This window comes from Lates calcarifer, linkage group LG2 (genome assembly GCF_001640805.2).
Source record: "Lates calcarifer isolate ASB-BC8 linkage group LG2, TLL_Latcal_v3, whole genome shotgun sequence".
In the NCBI taxonomy this organism is placed as follows: Eukaryota; Metazoa; Chordata; class Actinopteri; family Centropomidae; genus Lates; species Lates calcarifer.
In genome coordinates, this window is record NC_066834.1 from 13,087,206 (window position 1) to 13,106,626 (window position 19,421).

Genomic DNA, 19,421 nt, shown 5'->3' on the forward strand with positions numbered 1-19,421 from the left:
AAAAAGCTCAACTTTTTAATAATCAGATTTAATTAATTCTTTTCAAAAATATTTATGTTTTTAAAAAATATCAGCTGATATGTTGCTGTTAGATGTTTTTAACCACAAATATTGATACTGGCATCAGCCTAAAAAATTGAGCATCACTCACAGGCGATAAAGAACACCACACACTGATAAACAGTAAAGATCTTTGTTGTTAGAAGCCATGAAATACAAATCAGATGCTTTATTAATTCTTCATATTAAACACAGGGTCACCAATTTTATTTTAAAAATGTGTTCAGTGTTTTGACCTTTTCATAAGATAAACAATTCTATAATTACTGTGGCTCTAACTACACTCGTTTTCATTTTTATTACTTACCAATATCTCTGCTCCTCATCCTCAGACAAACTAAATGTCTCACTGATTTTTCCTGATTTTATGTAATGAAAATATCATCATGTTTACACCTCGCATCATCAAACATGTTTGTATTTAGACAATAAATAGATAGAAAGATGATTCAAAAATCTACTGGATAAATGTTCATTTGTAGAGGAGAAAGCCTCCATATTTAGTCAATATTTGTCCATGAAGTGTTCACACAGCAGTCATCAGTAATATTCAAAAACTCATCAGCTTTTTCTGTGTCCATTAACGTGATTCACAACTGATCTATGCTGTCGTTGCACAGACCTGAGGAACCATGTTCAGGTCCCTCAGAGCCTCCTCTCTGATCTCCTCCAGGAGCGAGTACAGGTTCGGGGTTTTGCTCTGGCAGAACTCTCGCTCCTCTCTGGAGAGCTTGGGGCGCCGGGCAGCCTTCTCCTGGGCCTGCTGGTGCGCCTCCTCGGCCAGACGCACCACCTCCTGGACCAGCTGGCAGCGGCCCTGGGAGCGCGGCTGCTGGGGCTCAGTGCTGTGGTACGGCCTGTTGCTGATGACCTCCAGGTTTATACGGTCTGCATGGCAGTGTGTGGAGTGGACAGAAATACGAACCTGGGGAGAGAAGACGAAGCAAATGTCAGTAAGAAGTGTAAAGTATCATGCAGGTGTTACAGTCCAAGCATCTATCTATCATTTCTTGTGCCTGTCTCTTTTCCCTCTGGGTTATACACTGACCAACCACAACATTAAAACCAGCTGCCTAATCCTCAAACTTCAGACCACACGAACCAGCCGTCACTCCCCATGTGCATCAGTGAACACTTTTTGGTCGGTACTGACCACAGCATATCAGGAACAACCCACAACACCTGCTGCTTTGAAGATGCTCTGACCCAGCTGTCTAGCTATCTCAATGTGGCTGTCATCAGAGTTGCTCAAATCCTTACTTGTCCATTTTTCCTGCTTCCAACCAACTTCAAGAACTGATTGTTCACCTGATATATTCCATCTCCTGACAGGAGCCACTGTAACAAGATAATCAGTGTTTCTTGTAAGCTCCTTCATGTCAGAACTGAAGCCATGACCTGGATGACTGAGAACCTGCACAGACAGAGCTAATCAGTGTTACTCACTTCACCTGTCAGTGGTTTTAATTTTGTGGCTGATCAGTGTATGTTGGTGTTTTAGCTGCTGTGGTTAGTATCTGGACATTTGTTCTTACAACTCAAACATGACTGCAAGATAAAGATAATCCACACGCTGTGAGACTGGAACAGACTGGGAGAAATAATCTGATGCGGTCTTTTACCACAGAGCCAGTTGGCTAATTTAGTTGCAAAACATGGAAAGCTTTAAGAGACAATTAGGCAGTACAGTATATTGTCCACATTGCCCAGTTTTTGAGAAATAAATCTGATCTGTGACTCACAGTGATGTGGTCAAACAGCCTGAAAGTGGAGCTACCGCAGCTGGAGGCGGTGGTGATGTGGTCTGGGTATCGTCGCACTGAGCCGCTCTGCCACTCGCAGCTTCCGTCATGTCCTGCAGCCACCACCTGGCCTTCCCGGTTCTTCAGATACACTGGCCCCTTCACACCGTACCTGGGGGAGAACACAGGTAAAGTCAGCACTGCTGGATTTATATTTATTGTACGACAGCAGACATTTTGACTTTTGCCCTATTTCTTCCTCTCTGTGACATGTTTTTGAAGATTTATGTATGTTGTGGTACTTTTAGTTTTGGTCTGTTCATGGGATTCGACGACAGTAAGGAAAATATAGAATATTTCCATCCCTTTCTTTTAAAAATAACTAATGGACTGAAAATTGCTTTGACAAACTTGAAGTGAAGCCAAGTTAGTTTCTTACTCAGGGACAAACACCAACATGCCATCATCTCGAATGGAGTAGATGACTGCGTCGGCCACACAGCGCTGGTCTGTCTGAGGGTCTCTTTCTTTGAAGTAGAGACACTGGAACAACTCTGTGGACAACTTCTGGGCTCGCTTTGCTGCCTGGAAATGTCATATAGAGGTCAGAGGGTAAAAAAAACAGAAAAAAAAAGAGATTGAGTCTATTTTATCAAGTACGTTGTGAAACCACAGGATCACAGACGAGCACTGACCCTGTTCTTCTTGTTGATGTGCTGAGCCATTTCCTCCAGTTCTTTGTTACTGGCAAGTGCTTTAACAGGGCCCACTTCCCCTTCCATGGCAATGGCCACGGTGAGAAGGCGGTGGACCACAATGTCGGCATAGCGACGGATGGGTGAGGTGAAGTGTGTGTAGCGGTCCAGAGCCAGACCTAAGAGTCAGAAAACAGACGTAAGCACAACTGAAACTACAAAGACACATGCAGGTGCAGCTTCACCTTATAAATACAGCAATAGCTGCAGGTGAGTGTTGTCTAGTGCCACGATTCTCACACTGGGGTCCCTGGACCCCCTGGGGTCTGCAAGCCATAGCTTGGAGGTCTGCGAAAAATAATTAGCAATAAATTACTAAAGTTATGGCAGATCAGTAAAAAAAAAAAAAGTATAACTATATATGGGGACCACGGCGCCAATAAAACAAACATACTGAGCCAATAACTCCCACGTACATTATTTGGACCGATAAAAAAATCTGTCATATCATGTGAATCACTCGCCTGCATTACTCACTGTTGCAAACCAGCTAACATGAGAAACTGTGTCGATGGTTATCTTGAGTTTAGTTTTACTGAGAACAGCGACGGAAGACCAAAATGTGCCTGTGGCTACAGTGAAGGAGGTCGCCACCTCGCACCTCAGCTGATACTTCTCCAATGTGAGCAGTGATGCCTGGGACTGGGTGTGCGACCCCTTTGCAGTAGCTGCAACAGCAAATGGCCTGACAGGTAAAGCAGAAGAGCAGCTGGTGGAATTATCCTGTGATAGGACACCGAAGGCCCCATTCCAGAAGGTTAATCATGCAAACTTTTGTCCATCCTTCTCACATGAGTATTCCAGACTCACTGCCGAGGCCATGCAAATATTACTCCTCTTTCCTACCACTTACTCTGTGAATCATCATTTTTCAAAAATGTGTTTAAAAGTATTGATTTGTTTAAGTTCATTTCTATGAAACAGGTCAGAAGTACTTAGGTTGAAAAGTTTAAAACAATTAAGAAAATAATATAAAATAAAATAATTCTTGCAGCATTACAGTACAAATGGCATTAAAATGGCATTGTGAGGATTATGACGGGGTCCTTGGAAAAGTTTCTCGCCTGGCTCCGAAAAGTTTGAGAACATCTGGTCTAGTGTACCGTAATGGTAGTACTGGTCTATGGACTGAGTCCCAGTGGAGAAGTACAGGGCCTCTGACATTGCTTGGGTGGTCATCATCCTCAACAGCCGGTTCACAAGTGGGTCCTCTGGGTCCACAGCCTGGTCCAGAGAGTCTGCTAAAGCCTTGTTGGACCTGGAGAAACACAACTAACCACTCAAACCCTGTAACACACAATTTCCACCCCAGCCACACAAAAGACTCTGAAAACCCTGACCCAGTCACCTAGTGTCGATGGTGAATCCCCTGGCCTTTGCGCTTTCCACCAGCAGGTTGAAGAACTCCTGCCGCGGCGGTGGGTGACGCCTTAGCAGCGCCTGATGAGGGAAGGTCTCCTGGATCTTGCGCGCCACCCAGTGGTTGGCATAAATCATGCACTCGGCGACGGTCTCGTGGACCTCCAGGGGCTGACGGGGGACCAGGGCTGTGATGTTCCTCTCCTCATCCAGTTGAGCACGCACCTGAGAGGAGACGGTGGAAAGGTTTTACTTTAAATGTGAAATGTGAAGACTGAAAATACAGAGAACATCTTCTCAAGAAACTCCAATCTCCTGTGGACGTGTCAGGTGTGAACTAGAGGAATTTTTAATGGTCTGAGCAATTGGTCTAGATCAAACTGAATATAATAATACATTATAAAAGACCAAAACCAACAAAGAATTGATTCTATTAACAAGAGCTGTCTGTGTATCCAAAGCTGGATGTAACTTGCTCCTTTATGCCAAAGACCTTCATTGTTACACTGCCATGTTGCCAAAAATACAATTTAAAACATTTAGTTTTGACTCAACCAAGAAGCAATATGGCTGTGACATTATTTCATGACCAGATATTTTCATGGCTACACCTATATCTATATTGATATAAAGGAAGACAGTTTATTAGAGAGAATCTTACAGGTGAACAACAGGTTCAAAGTCAAGGTTTCAGTACCATTGACACCATTCCTACAATATGATATTGATATTCTCTACCTGACAGAAGGTAGAGATATTCGCTACCCTATTGTGACTAGGAATGGGCCGATTACTGGTTTCAAGGTGAACCGTGGTTTGAAAAAGATTCCCAACCGCTAATATTTTCCATCATACCGTTCCTGCAGTATAAGCTGTTCTGACAAATCAGGACAGTTCTTTAGTTTAAAAAAACAAAAAAGAATGACAACTTGCCTCCACTCCCTCCAGCTCCAGTGCTCCTCCCCTGTCCCTTTGAGCTCGGAGGTGTCTGGCCACATGTGTGAGCATTTCCAGAGCCTGGGTGAGCTGAGCCAGTTTAGTGTCCTTCTCCTCAGAACCGAGCTGGGCCAGCTCTGGGACCTCGGTGGGCTCTCCGTTGAGGATTGCCTGGGCCAGCTCATAGTGGAGCTGGTAGGCGGAGCGGATGATCGTACGACCGAACCACACCTTATTGACAGCGAGGGTGTGTGCATCAAGCTCCCACAGCACGCTCATTGCATACCTGAGATTGGAGATTGAACAAATGATGTGTTTTCAAAAGAGTGATAATGAACCAACAACTGTCTAAAACATGATGTAATGTGGAGACGTGTGGAGTTCACTGACCTGTCGACTCCTCCCAGCAGAGAGCAGAGGTCTGCACTGAGAACAGCAGGCAACATGTCGTACCTGCGGTCTGCCAGGTAGTAGGTTGTAGCCCTTAGGAGCAGATATCAGTTAATCAGTCCGTATGGTCTGCCATTATGAGATAATCAGCATTGGTTGAAGCCTGCCTTCACAAGGCTAATAAAGCAAAAATGTCTGAGGTGCGCTAAACCTTTATATTTATCTTTTACAGAGTTATTTTTTTGATTACTTGTCTGTCCATTACTCAACATGTCAGTTTTTCTGTGTTCAAGTAAATAATATATCAGCGTTAGATGCTTCTGTGTGCACTAACATGTTTATTTATTAACATGTTTTGTATGTCCCATATGGTCTAGCGGTTAGGATTCCTGGTTTTCACCCAGGCGGCCCGGGTTCAACTCCCGGTATGGGAACTACCCTTTTGTAAATTTCCCCATTGTGGGACTAATAAAGGATTATCTTATCTTATGTATGTACGTTTACCAATTTGTTTTCTCTCTCAGAAATAAGGAGATGCTGTGGTCTGTTGATAAATGCCATTAAGTTCACTAAAACTTCATTCGGTTCATTTAGTTTTTTTTCCTAAAGTTTACTTTCTATCAGTTAGAAAAAAAACAAAATGACATGATATCAGCCACTGACCACCCTGCTTTCTAAATATCAGCACTGGCCATTGAAAAACTCAATCAGTTGAGCCACTACTGGAAGCTTTGTTCCACAGCATTGGAGCTAAAACAGTAAAACCACAAAACCTTTAATAACATTTGGTTTTGAGACATGAGTAAAAAGATCAGAGATGTAGAGCAGAGATAAAACATGCTTTATCTGAATTATTAGGACTGAATTCTTAAACACACAGTGTCAATTTAATCAAGCTAGGACTGAGAAAAATATGTTTCTCTGTGTTTAGTGTTTGTCAGAGGATAAAACTGTAGTTGGACAATTTCTGTCTAAATTATATACAAGGATGAATATGTATCCTATGCCCAGAATGATAGAGACACATGACCACAGAGAGCTGAGACTATCAGAGACAGCTGAGTGAGGGTCAGATTTACGGAGAAGTGGCTCCTGGATTGCATCGGAGGCTGGTGGTGCAACCACACTTCTGTTAAATCTACTACATGTGTCTGATGGAAAAACCTTTGTAAATCTGGCCCTCAGTGCTGTTTCCACATTACAGAAATTTTAAGCGTCTGTGACTGCAACAGAATTTCAGGTAGAAACTTTCTAGCCTCTTTGTACCTCTAAAAGTTTGACGTGATGCTGTAGGATGCTTTTCATATTCTTTTCCACCCCCTTCTATATAGACCAGCTTGTTTCTCACCTGGTCCGTGCTTCCAGGTCGGTGAGTGAGCCCTCTGTGACAAAGTGGGTGACATCAGCAATGTGGACACCCAGCTCCAGCAGCTTCCCGCCCGCGAGGCTGCGCACGGACAGCGTGTCGTCCACGTCCTCGCAGCCCTTTGGGTCAATGCTGAACACCAGGTGACTCTCCCTGAGGTCCCGCCGCTCGGCCAACTGCTGCTGGATCAACCTTCCACGGTTTCTCAGGAGAGCTGACGGGCATCTCTCTCAGCTGAGGATGGACAGACACAGTCACAGGTAAAAAAAAAAAACACACACACACACACAAGGTTACAAGTGATGGGATATGTATGAATAACTTCTTTTTCCTGCACTCTGGGCTGAGAAGAGACAATTCAATTACTTCTTTCACCAGTAAACATACAAAGAAAACAAGCAGTATGAATGAAATGAGTGGAAAGAGAAGGTGATTTAATGAAAAATAAAATTTAAGTCCTTGAAACTTCTTAAGGAATAAAATGAAGCTGTGAAACATACGCTGTCTGCACTGAAAAGGAAAAAAGACACATGTAGTTTCAACAAGGCCATTCCCTTACATTACATTACAGTGAATAGTTTTCAATGCTTTGTGTCCCACACATGCTCAGAATCTAGCACTATTTAACAGCTACTGTGTCCTCCTTTGGCAAATGTCCTTTACCAAGAATGGGAAGCACCAGTAGACGCCTTGGCCCTCAGAAACTGTTGAGGAGCCGCAGCAGCTAAAGATCCAGATCAATAATACTGAACATACACTGATAAGCCACAACATTAAAACCACTTACACATGAAGTGAATAACACTGATCATCTTGTTACAATACAATGTTCTGCTGGGAAACCTTGGGCCATGACATTCATCTGGATGTCAATTTATTGTTTACCAAACAAACGCTCCCCATTGGCGCGGGCCTGCGTGAGAAGCACGACAGAGAGCCCATGGTGTTGACATGGCCTTCAAACTTCCCAGATCCCAATCTGATCCAGCATCTGTGGGATGATCTGGAACAAGTCAGATCTGTGGAAGCCCCACCCAACAACCCACAGGACCCAAAGGATCTACTGCCAATGTTCCCAGTGCCAGACCTGACCAGGTCCTGTGTCCATGCACCAAGGGGCCAGAGCTGCTTTGGCAGCATGAGGAGGGAGGCCAAAAAAGACTAATGTATAAACCTGTTAGCTGTAACAACTGAACTCCAACATGTATGTGTGGTTCAGTCTTGGAGGGACAAACATCTTCTCTGACCTGAGCATCTGAGAAAGGAGGCACGTGGATGCAGTTCTCTATGAGGATGGTCTGGACCTCTGTCTCGAGCTCTCCAGCACGACCCAGAACCCGCACACTGTGGCCGTTGGGATAGAGCGACGTGCTTTCCCATGAATCAATGCGCACAACCACTCTGTGGTCCTGTGTGAGAAGAAGACACAAGGAAATCACATGACCTCGCTTTAGATGATTTCAAACCCTGTTTGTTTATGTTGGAGCATAATGAGATATTGATCAGATCAAGCTCACATTATTAGATTTTTAGGTAGATATAATAATGAAGGCCATCTGACCACCTCGACCTCGGCAGTCTACACCAGAATTATGAAATATCAAGATATTAAGCTCAGTAGCTTCTTTTTAAGTAAGTCAAGAGTTTCTGGTTGAGTACATAAATCAGCAGCTGGTGGACGGTAAACCACACCTGCAGAGCATCAGCCTGCTGAGTACTGATGCGGATTTTGGGGATACGACGGTCCCAGGGCACAGCCAGGATGCGCTGGGAATTCCTGCTCTGGGACTGAGACCCCTCCCGTGGGGGAAAAGTTACCACGTAGTCCCTCCAGTGCCTCTGCAGGATCCCCACAACACGGCCTGTAACGTTTTCATAATCAGAGATCAGTGCAGGAACGGTTAATCCCAGTTTACGCCGTGTCTTCAATATTGAAATTAGCATTAGCAAAATCAGCATTAAAACATATATCATCTTAAAGGTCCACTTACTACCTTTTCAAGGCTTTCAACTGAATCCAAGAGCAGAAAACATCGGTGGAATTAACGATGGCTAAACCCACCTGTCGGCAGTGGTTTGCTCTCGTCCTCTCCGCTCTTCTCGTCTCCCTGACCCTCCGTCAGGGCTGTGACCTTCCCCCTCCACTCACTCTTTGGCAGCAACTCCACCACAACCATGTCGCCTTGCATGGCCCTGTTACGATTCTTATCGCCGTACACCAACACGCCACAGCTCATATCTGAGATGGATGAAGGGAGAGAGAAACAAACCCAGTCACTGATTTGTTTGTCCTGAATGACAGTTGATCTGCCTGAGGCTGAAGGTTGTGATGGCTGCTGTAGCTTTTAGCACCTGTGTTCTTGTTGGATAAATCCTCCATCGTGATAAAAGCTTCAGTCTGTGCACGGTGCTTGTTGACGTTCAGAGTACCCTGAGAAAAACAAAGCAAAGATATGATTCATTTTGATTTCAATTATATTCACTCTCATGCCTGTAGCACTGGGACTGACTTACTTAACTGGAAACATTTTGGGAGCATGTGGAACTTTCCTCACTGGAAATACTTGTACTACTTGTTGAATTACATAAATCAAGCAAATTTCAAGTCTCAGCGAGCTGACTTTCATATTAGCAGCTTTTTAAGGAGCGACTCCCAAGACATAAACCAGGTGACAGGTGGATTTGTAGCGCACCTGAATGTACCGTCCAGACTTGATTCCAGCCTCCAGGACTTCAGCCGGGAGATGTTCGCTGAACTCTCTCTCATTGCCCTCACTCTCCTTCTCTTGCAGCGCCTGAGAAATGGAGCCGTACAGGTCGTGGGCTGCCTGCAGCTGTGGCCAGAAGTTCTGCAAATAATCCTGGCAAATGCAGAGATGCATGAAGTGAAGAATCTCACCCTCTGCTTTTCCACTCATCTTGTATTTTCCAAAATTATGCACTATTTTCTGTAATAATTTGACAGCTGATAAGAGGCACATGTAGACAAGACAAATTAATTACTGGCCTTTTCTCAGGTTCACTCTATTTATGATTCATCACAGCTTCACGCTTTAAAACAACTCTTAACGCTCCACTGAGTCAAACTCTAACCACTTCATCAAAATTATAAACCAGCCATAAAGCTTTGCTTTTTCCCGACATTGTTTTTCTTTCACTGCACCAATAGCACATTAGTTGTCAAGAAGCTCAATGGAGCAATACAGATGGAGCAGATACACAGTGTGGCAGTGCAAGGAAGATAGGCAGCACAAAATAACTTCAGCACTCTGAGCTATTACGCTGACATGATGTATGTAATATCAAAAATAATAAAACTGGTAAAACAATAAACTACACTGATCAGCCACAACATTAAAACCACTGACAGATTAAGTGTTTAACACTGATCACACATGTACCACATAACAAAAACTGCTCAGAAAAATCTTGAGGAACACGACAACTCCCCAAATCCCAATCTGATCTGGAACAAGCCAGATCTGTGGAGGCCACCCACCCCCCGCAACCCACACGACCCAAAGGATCAGGACACCCCCAAAGGCCCTGTGTCCATGCCCCATCAGGTCAGAGCTGTTTTGGCAGCACAAGGGTGACCTACACAATATTAGGCAGGTGATTTTATTGTTGTGGCTGGTATGACAATAACTAATTTTATTACTTTTTAAAGTGTAATTCTGGTTTCTCTTTTCATATTTTTGCCATCTAACAGCTTCTTAATTCAGCTTGAGGAGTCTGTTTCCTCACACTGTTTTCAAACATATTACAAAAAGCATTAAAATTTAGTAAATAGATTTTTTTTTTTTAAAGTATTGCTCCCGGTCAATACATGCAGCAGTCCGTAGGCATTAGAACAGCAACACTTTTTCTCTTCTTTTGGCTCAACACAGAGGATGTAAAGCAACAGCTGAAGTTAAAGAGGAGAATCTTGGCTCTAAGGGTGTTTGAGGGTGTTCACAACAATGCAGCAGCACAATTACAAAGCTACAACTTTGTAAATGAATGTAAATAACCTCAAATTAAAGCTGAATGTTGGCACTTTAACCTCACAGCAGAAGAGACTGAACTGTAGCTAAAGAAACTAACCTTTAAAGTCATGTGATCAGAGTGGTTATGTACCTGGACAGAGATGACGTACACTCCAGAGTTGAGGCTGCTGTACTGAGCCACGGCTTCCTGGTCCTCTGTGATCATCACTACATCCATCATGCCTGCCAGGTGGTTATAGTACCACACTGCTGCAGAGTACACGCATCTAAACACACACACACACACAGTTAATTCATAACGTCAGGCACAAGGTGCAGTTAGACAGCTTGCTTGTTAAAGCCCTAAACCTGGATTTTCTGTATTTAGTTACTGTGGCATGTAAATGAACACTAACTCAGAATGATGTTTCAACATGATAAAGAATACCAACATAAATAATTTACAGCTCTGTTTACTGTATGTAATAAACTTTCATGACAGCAGATTGTACCTCTAGCCTTCTGTCTTCTAAACCAAAAAGTTTGAGGACGACACACTGTAAAATGCTGGTGGACCTCATCATCAACAGCCATAACATTATGACTAAATCTTTATCATAACTAAAACACAGAGGTAAGCAGTGTTTTAAGTGTGACTAATAATCTCTTCTTTCTGTATCAGAGGTAAAGTTTGCTCAAAGAGGGAGTTAGTAGCTGGTGATTGAACCTTTTCATTCTCCTCAATAGTGCTGGAATGACTGGTTGATTATTTGATCTATAAATTTACTTGTGGATAGACTGGATAAAAATGCCAAATGTTTGAAATACCTTCACAAGTCTGAGGTTTCTCTGGTTTATATCATTTTGATTTGAACTTTGTGGATTTTTGTTGGTGGTCAGACTTTTGCAGCTGAAAATCTATAAAAGTGATCTAAAAATAATCCATTATGTGCTCCATCCTTCAGGGGGAGCAGGCTCTACTGTTCAAGACATCTTGACACACTTTAACTAGAAAACAAGTATTTGAAGCCTATAATCAAGTCTACACTGCATGTCTGTCCACCCACCTCCTCTGTTATTATACTTGATTTATAAAAATTAAATAAAGTGGATGAAAAACATCTTTGGAAATGCTGAAACTGCCCTTTCAGTCTTTGAGCACCTATAGAAACAAGCCATTGTTAATGTTTGACAAACAGCTGCGCCAGGAGGGGGGCTCTGAGTGCCATATGGTTCTGTACTGCCAGCCTGCTTTAGTTGAACTAAAAGTTTAAATAAATTCAGGGTTTATACATTACTAAACTGCATCTTTGAAACTTTAATCTAAAATCTGCTGGAGGACCCAGAGGAACAGAAATGGAAACTGTTAAAAGTCTTTTCCTGCTCAGGAAGGTTCCAAACTGAGCAAAATGTCCCTCCTACAGCATTTCAGTCAGGTTGAGGTCTGGACTTTGACTGGGCCTCTGCAACACCTTGATTCTTTTCTTTTTCAGCCATTCTGTTGTGGATTTGCTGGTGTTCTTGGGATCATTGTCCAGTTGCATGACCCAGTTTTAGCCAAGCTTTAGCACTCAGACAGATGTCCTCACATTTGGCTCTAGAATACTTTGGTATAAAGCGGAGCGATGTGCTGTGTGTCATGGCCAGACATCTCCACTTTGGTTGTGTCTGTCTAAAGCACATTGTTTCAGAAGTCTTGAGGTTTGTTCAGATGCATCTTCGTAAACCTAAGCTGTGCTGCCATGTTCTGTTCAGGCTTTCTCCTGGCAACCCTTCCAAACAAGCCATACCTGTTCAGTGTTTTTATAATTGTACTGTCATGAACTTTAACATCGCACATGCTAACTGGGGCCTGTAGAGTCTGAGATGTAGCTCTTTGCACGCTCTGACCTTGGGGTGAATTTCCGCTCCTGGAAAGATTGGCAACTGTCTTTAATAATCTTTTTCACTGTAGAATGATGGACTTCAAATTGTTTGGAAATAACCCTTCCCAGATTGATGGGCAGCAACAATTGCTTCTCTAAGATCACTGCTGACGTCTTTCCTCCTTGGCATTGTGTTAACACACACCTGAATGCTCCAGACCAGCAAACTGCCAAAACTTCTGCTTTTACAGAGGTGGTCACTTGTGCTGATGATCAGATAATCAAGGACATTTGATTAACAGCAACAGGCTGCTACTTACCCTCATCTGCATTTTGGCCCAGTTTTTGTTAAATAAATAATGACATGGTGTAATATGCCATGTGTTGTTGTTCATATGAGATAATTCTAAGACCTGCTAGGGACCAGATGATTTTTTTATTATGCCCTGATATGTAAAACCATAGAATTCAGGGTCCCCTTTTTTCACATGACTGTAAGTGGTAGCCATGATAAGAGCTGGTTCACTTCTCTAAATACTAAGGAAAGGAGCTCTGGTGTTTCCTTTCTTATCTCCTTTAGCTTAAGATACACTGGACCATCCTTTATGAAACGAAAGGAGATAATGCCATCCCACAGTTCCACGCAGCGGCAGCATTTAAAGCAATGTACCGTTGTAGTTTCACTATGGCAGAGTCACTAAGATGTGGAAACAGCAGAGCACCTGTTTTATGACACGATCCATAACTTATGGAAATCCTTCATTATTGGCTGAGCTCCAAATCCATAAATATAGATTTCTCTTAGATCCAGCTAGGAGTCATTATGAAGAACAAACATACTGAATTCCTAGTTATCATCATCATCAAAACAAAATACTAGGGTGGCACAATGGTGCAGTGGTTAGTGCTGTCCCCTCACAGCAACAAGGTTCTGGGTTTGAATCCTGGTTCACCCAGGGCTTTTCTGTGTGGAGTTTGCATGTTCTTCCTGTGCCTACTCTGGCTTCCTCCCACAGTCCAAAGACATGCAGGTTAATTGTTGACTCTAAATTCCCCATAAGTGCGAATGTGAGTGTGAATGGTCGTTTGTCTCTATATGTGTTGGCCCGGTGATAGACTGGTGATCTGTTCAGAGTGTGCTCTGCCTCTTGCCCAATATTAGCTGGGATTGGCTCCAGCAGCCCGTCACGTTAGTATGTTATTTCAACATTTCTGTTACTTCCCATGAGTAACTGTCGGTTAAACGTTCCTTGTGTATTAATTGAGAACATCCGCTCTTTAGAAGGTGCGATTCTGTGTTAGACAGGAAACCTTACATGTAGCCTACAGCATGGAGTATTTGCTATAAATAAAGTTGGTTTAAAAAAAAGCCTTGTGAAGTGCAGTTGCGGTTCTCTTTTCCTAAGTCCTTATGGTTTCTCCTTCATATCTTTACTTGGCATTTTACATGGAGGGCGGTAGCAGTAGTAATAGGTTCCGACCTGGTCTGCCACTTCTCTTGGCTCTCCCCCTTCTCTCGCGGACAGTAGGAATACTCTTGAAATTCATTGGCAAACAGCACACAGTCATGGCGAGGGTCTTTCAGCAGGTTTCGCAGACGGTTGTATTGCCTGCACAAAAACAAAGGGAAAATAAAATTCATAAACTAACACATCAGCTTGTGTACAGATTGAACACAATAGATAACATAATACAGGATAAATAGATAGAGCTTGCATGTTGGTAGGTGGATTTTATCAGCACTGGACAGAGCTAAGCTAACCCCCACCCCACCCCAATTTCCAGCCTTTCTGCTAAGCTAAGCTAACTGGCTAGTAATGGTGTCGATTCTCTCATTTAGTGAGAAAGAGTATTTCCCAAAATGTCAAACTAATAATTTAATTTGTTGTTTGTTTGTTTCTTATTTGAAAAGTGAACTGCAAGTTATATCATCAGTCTTTCTCTCAGGGTAGAGAGCAGCACCAGGGTAGATGTTTTGTTTTTTTCATATGTTATGAGACTGGTGTAGTTATGGTTAAAATACAGCGTTGATAGAAAAGCAAAGCTGCAAAAAAACTCAAAGGTCATCTCACACACACACACATACACACACACACAGTGCCCGTTCCTGTGTTGTTGAGGTGAATGGAAAACTGCAATTACTGACACAGTATGGCATCAGCATATGCTCCACCAGCTACATCTAGCTAACATTATTAAAAGTGAAGCCTCATCATATTAATGATGCAACATTTTAAAAAGGTAGCGTAAGCAAAAATCTGAACCAGAGGTCATGTGGGACTCCTTATTTACGGTGTTCATCAGGTTTGTCAAAAGCACTCCTGTGTGTTTGTGTGGGAGCCGTATTTCAAGTCACGGGCTAGATCTCATTTAGCTTCGTCAGCAGAGCTTTGATATAATGAGGTTGACCTCTGCCCGCTCTTGTGCAGGTAGGTTGTCGTTAGAGGTTTAATTCAGACTGCCTTGACCACGGGAGCTGTCCTGAAATTTTACTGGTAGAAAAATAATCCTGCATGACTGACCAAGGGCAACAATAAAAAGGACTTCCTGAGAACTTCCCACACTTAAACAAACCAAGATTAATCAATACATTGTGTGAGTGTTCAGCTTGTTTGGTGTGAGTGTACCTGCGTCCTTTGCTGTGCTGCACAGCCTGGCAGGCGGTCTGGGTGAACACGACGCCCTGCAGCTCTCTGTCCTCCAGGATCTCCAGGTAGTCGACCACCACTCCGACATCGGGTACCACGTAGTGGGTCAGATCTCCTGGCAACACCTTACCATCTGGGTTTGAAATGAGCAGAGACGTGAGAGATTTTTCCCTCTCTCTCTCTCTCTACTGATACAACTACAACTACTATAGTACCTGTATGCAAATGGTTTATGTAAACATACTAAGAGCTGATATATTGTAAACCACAGTTAATCAGCAGTGTTCTGGACTATGACATGGACGAGGAAGTGGCAGTGAGAATATACCCTGCTAAGACTAAGAGTGTAACTGGTCTTTACATAAATATTACAGGCTGATATGAGGAAAGACTGCAGCAAATCCTGACCTACAGTTCATCATTGGGTTGCTGAGCTGGTTTGGGATGAACTGGACAGAAGTTGGAAATAAAGCAAACTATGAGTACAACACATTTGTGGGAACTTCTGCAGCAGTGTTGGGATGAACTCTCCAAGCACAGTTTAATTTCCACTGTAGCAGAAATGTCACGAGTGAGTTCAGCTGCTGGACAAGTCAAGAATCTATGTTAAATGTAGGACTTTTTACTAAACATCTTTATTATCTATTTGTTCTATGTTTCAGAAACACGGAGACATTACACCATGTACAGTTTAATAACAACTGGAAAATGTAGGTTGTGGTAAAAGATCCTCATTTTCTTCCATCTCGTTTCCTCGTCACTGATTGGCTCTTGTTTTCATCCTTGTCACCCATGATTAAGTTCACCTGATCACTTGTTATTTAAACCACCCCTTCTCATTTATTTTCTTTCACCTTCACATGAGGCAGCAGTTGTGGTAGGAGCAGTTTCTCTTACTTTTTAGTATCATTTATCACTTTAAAATGGACTTGTGAGACATATGATTTTTAATGTTATGTTTAATCTTGTATTTGTTTTCTTTCAGAATCAACAGCCCATGTGTGGTTTTGTTCAGACGATTTTTGTTTCATGGTTTTATTACTGAGGATTCTAATCTGACGCCCATGATGTTAGTCAACATTTCACTCTGAATCTCCTAATTACAGCTAATTAATTTACAGTGTAAATTGCAGTAAATATGATCTTGTAATGTCTAATAATAGTCAACTTGCTTTTCACATTCTTGGCAGTCTGACAGCCTGATAACAATAACCGCAGCACTTCAGTCATACATAAATAAAACCTGTGGTTTCTGAATATTAAATAAGCTGTAGCTCTGATAAAATCTCAGTCACTAATGGAAAAATGACACCTGCACTCAAAAACAATCCACAACAAACCTGAGTGAAATAAAATACATTAGAAAATAATATAAAACTATGTTTAACTGAGATCCCTCATCCCATTGAACAATGCAGATTTAAACTGGTCCTCAATAAGATGATTAAGCAGCATGTCTGCAAAATAATAAAACATTCAGTGGTTGCAGGAATAGATGGAGTAAGTTGTTGTTTGTTCAGCACCTGCTCGGTGGCCTGATGTAACGCTGTTAGCCGTGATATTAGCTACTGTGTGTGTGTGTTTGTGGTTGGGTATTCATTGTAAACCTGAACAAAAGTTTGTCTTGTGTGCATGTTTGTTTGGAGCAGACTGTACCGTTCACACAGTCCGCCTGACACACAGAGCTGTAGCAGGGGACCCGCTCTCTCAGATAATGTTCCCGGACCACTCGGACTTTCCGGCCCCGGCAGCTCTTCAGATGTAAAATCCTCTCGGTCTTAATCATCTTCAAGACTCAGGGATGAACCGCTTGCACACGGCTGCTCCTCTTAGCCAGATGTTTTATCATAACGCGGGAAAAAATACCATAGTAAACATTCACGGCGAAGAACTTCACGGAAGGGCGAACACTCTGGCGTCATCACGCACAAGCGTGTTCATCGCTTGCTGCGTTCAAGTGCTGTCGGACATAAATAAATTATGAACAAGTTACAGAGGTTGTGAACGCAGGAGGTCACTTAACAAACAGTATAGTGAATTTCTTTATAAATTTGATTTAACGGAAAAATGTGCAGTGGTTTTCGATGCTTTGCCAAGGGGTTTGCCGCAGTTTTTAGAGGTTATGTAATTATTATTATGTCCACGATTGGAGGAAATATTTATTTATTGAAAGTATTTTTTAAATTTAAATTTTAATCTACGGATGTTGGTGCAAAGAAGCTACAAATTCTAAAAACGTGCACTCATCAACCTGTTCAACTCCTCCCTCTAAGATTCAATCTGTTAAATGATTGATCCATGACAGTTTTTTTTTAATCACACATGTGCAATAAACTCAAATCATGTCTATTCTGTATATAATTTTATCAGCACAATTTTGTTTATACTTATAGAGAGAGAGATACTTTATTTCTTTAAATTTTGAAGACTGGGTTATATCATTATTTTATTTTTTCTTTATCTTATTGTTATGTTATTTCATTTATATTTATTTATCTGTATTTATTATGTTATTCCTCTTTATTTACCTGTACTTGTGAAATGGTCCAATTTCTCGCAAGGGATTAATAAAGAAATAAATTCTGATTCTGATTCTGATTTACACTTCCACCTGGCACCACAGAAGATCTGTATAATCATCACACACTATGTAGTCACCACTTCAGTATCTGACCAAATGTAAGGTATGGTCATAATCATGCCTTCTGTTCCTGAGTTAAGGCATCCTGAGTTATGGCCAGAAAAGTTTTGCAGAACATTGTGTTGTTGCTGTGACATTGACCTTTGACCTTTGGGATATATTATCACTTCATCTTTTTTATCCTGTACATTAGACATTTGTGTGAACTTTTGTCATAATTAGGACAGCTGAGATAAAGCCACATATGTTGAGTGGTTAAGTTTTTAAAAAGAAGAAGATATAATGCAGGTGATTTCCGTTAAAATGACGGATTCAAGATGGCCCCTAATTATTCACCTGTCCATCGACTAGCGTGGCTTTTACTACTCCCTGTGCGTTCCCTGCATCAGAATTGCCAAAAGAAAAATTGCTTCAGGATCAATGTATTTTCGGTCCAAAACAGTTTCCAACTTTTACATGGTAAGTGGACTGCATTTAAAAGGGGTTCTCTAGTCATATCAACTACAACAACTAGAACTCGTTTAAAACCGCGAACTGCCAACACAAGCTGACCGTATGCCACCCCAAAACTACATAACTATTAATAAAGAAGGGTAAGCATTTATCAAGCCAGACTGACTGTATTCAGGTCTTGGTGGACAAATCGATGGCCTCAAGGTAGACCAGTGAATATTATGGGTTAATTAACTTAAACAAGTGGGGAAAAGAGACGGACGGTCATTTCATTCCATTGGACGTGTAAGAACTATTTTTGTTTGAGTAAATCTGTGGTTACTTTTCTGCCCCACATTAGTAAAACAATATATGATATATTCGAAATTAATGTACGTTTTATACTTGCAGTTTTATTGTTAATGTTTTTTTAATGTGAAGCGAAGCTCCAAATTTTCAGCCTCCGTTGTAACTTTTCCCCACAGGTGGCCGGAAAGAGCAAGGCGGCCATTTTGCTCCGTCGGACAGGTAAGTACTATTATTGCTAGCATGAACTAAAGATAAACGTTTCCCCTCCCTCATACTCAAACAACTTAATATTCAAATGTCAAGTATGAATTTTATGTTTTCATTTTTGTTAACATGAAATGGGGGTCAAAATGTTATGCTAAGATATGGGCAGCCTCGGGAGTTGTAGCTTTTCCCACAACCCGAAAGCGGCGGTGCTGCGGGGTGACTCCTCCCGCTGCCTCTGATGCTCTTTGGCTGTGCTGCGCTGTGCAGAGCAGCTGCAGCAGAGCAGCAGCAGAGAGAACGCACTGAGCTCAAGTTGGCAACTATACCGGCACGAATGCTGAGAGGACTTTACTCATGTTTCTGGATCGACAGCTTTCAGAAATGTATATATACATTTTAGAATAATGTCATCTCTCAGGCCGCTCCTCTACTAGAACATTTATTGGCATACAGTTCACGCGAATTAACTTTATTTAGGACGCATACCTCCTGCAGGTAAGCTGCTTTAAAGCTGTTACTGGTGACCCTCTCATGTTTTAATTAGTTATTTTACACATTTTACACAAAAATGATAACGACCTGACACAAAGAAAGTGTGTGGTTTCACACCACAGGCTATTTTTGAAATCTGTATTTACACACATGAATCTTCTTTATTCTCAACTGTGATATTTGATGCACTGCTGTGGCTTATCCTGCTAAAGTTGATTATGCGATTCTAATAACATCACAAATAATCTTTG

At 42.0% G+C, this 19,421-nt stretch overlaps 2 protein-coding genes and 1 non-coding gene across 3 annotated transcripts in view; 2 read left to right on the top strand and 1 right to left on the bottom strand.

The window, feature by feature from the left end:
- Window positions 1-174: 174 nt before the first annotated feature.
- On the bottom strand, window positions 175-17,023 carry dis3l (DIS3 like exosome 3'-5' exoribonuclease). Its single transcript, XM_018692898.2, is given in 19 exon segments — window positions 175-985; window positions 1,803-1,974; window positions 2,242-2,387; window positions 2,498-2,676; window positions 3,661-3,815; window positions 3,906-4,141; window positions 4,850-5,138; window positions 5,243-5,335; window positions 6,591-6,790; window positions 6,792-6,842; window positions 7,856-8,017; window positions 8,301-8,470; window positions 8,671-8,847; window positions 8,961-9,039; window positions 9,302-9,469; window positions 10,728-10,863; window positions 13,923-14,051; window positions 15,069-15,222; window positions 16,746-17,023. Coding segments are annotated over 19 exon segments (3,150 nt in total). The 5' UTR covers window positions 16,876-17,023; the 3' UTR covers window positions 175-661.
- On the top strand, window positions 5,605-5,676 carry trnae-uuc (transfer RNA glutamic acid (anticodon UUC)). Its single transcript has one exon. It is a non-coding gene; the product is annotated as a tRNA-Glu (tRNA).
- A 1,016-nt stretch (window positions 17,024-18,039) lies between the features above and the next one.
- Window positions 18,040-19,421, top strand: part of LOC108894325 (multiple epidermal growth factor-like domains protein 11) — a 114,517-nt gene continuing 113,135 nt past the window's right edge. Inside the window, exons 1-2 of the mRNA XM_018692969.2 lie at window positions 18,040-18,189; window positions 18,648-18,690. The gene's annotated coding sequence lies outside the window, so the exon portion shown is untranslated. The remainder of the gene's footprint in view (window positions 18,190-18,647; window positions 18,691-19,421) is intronic.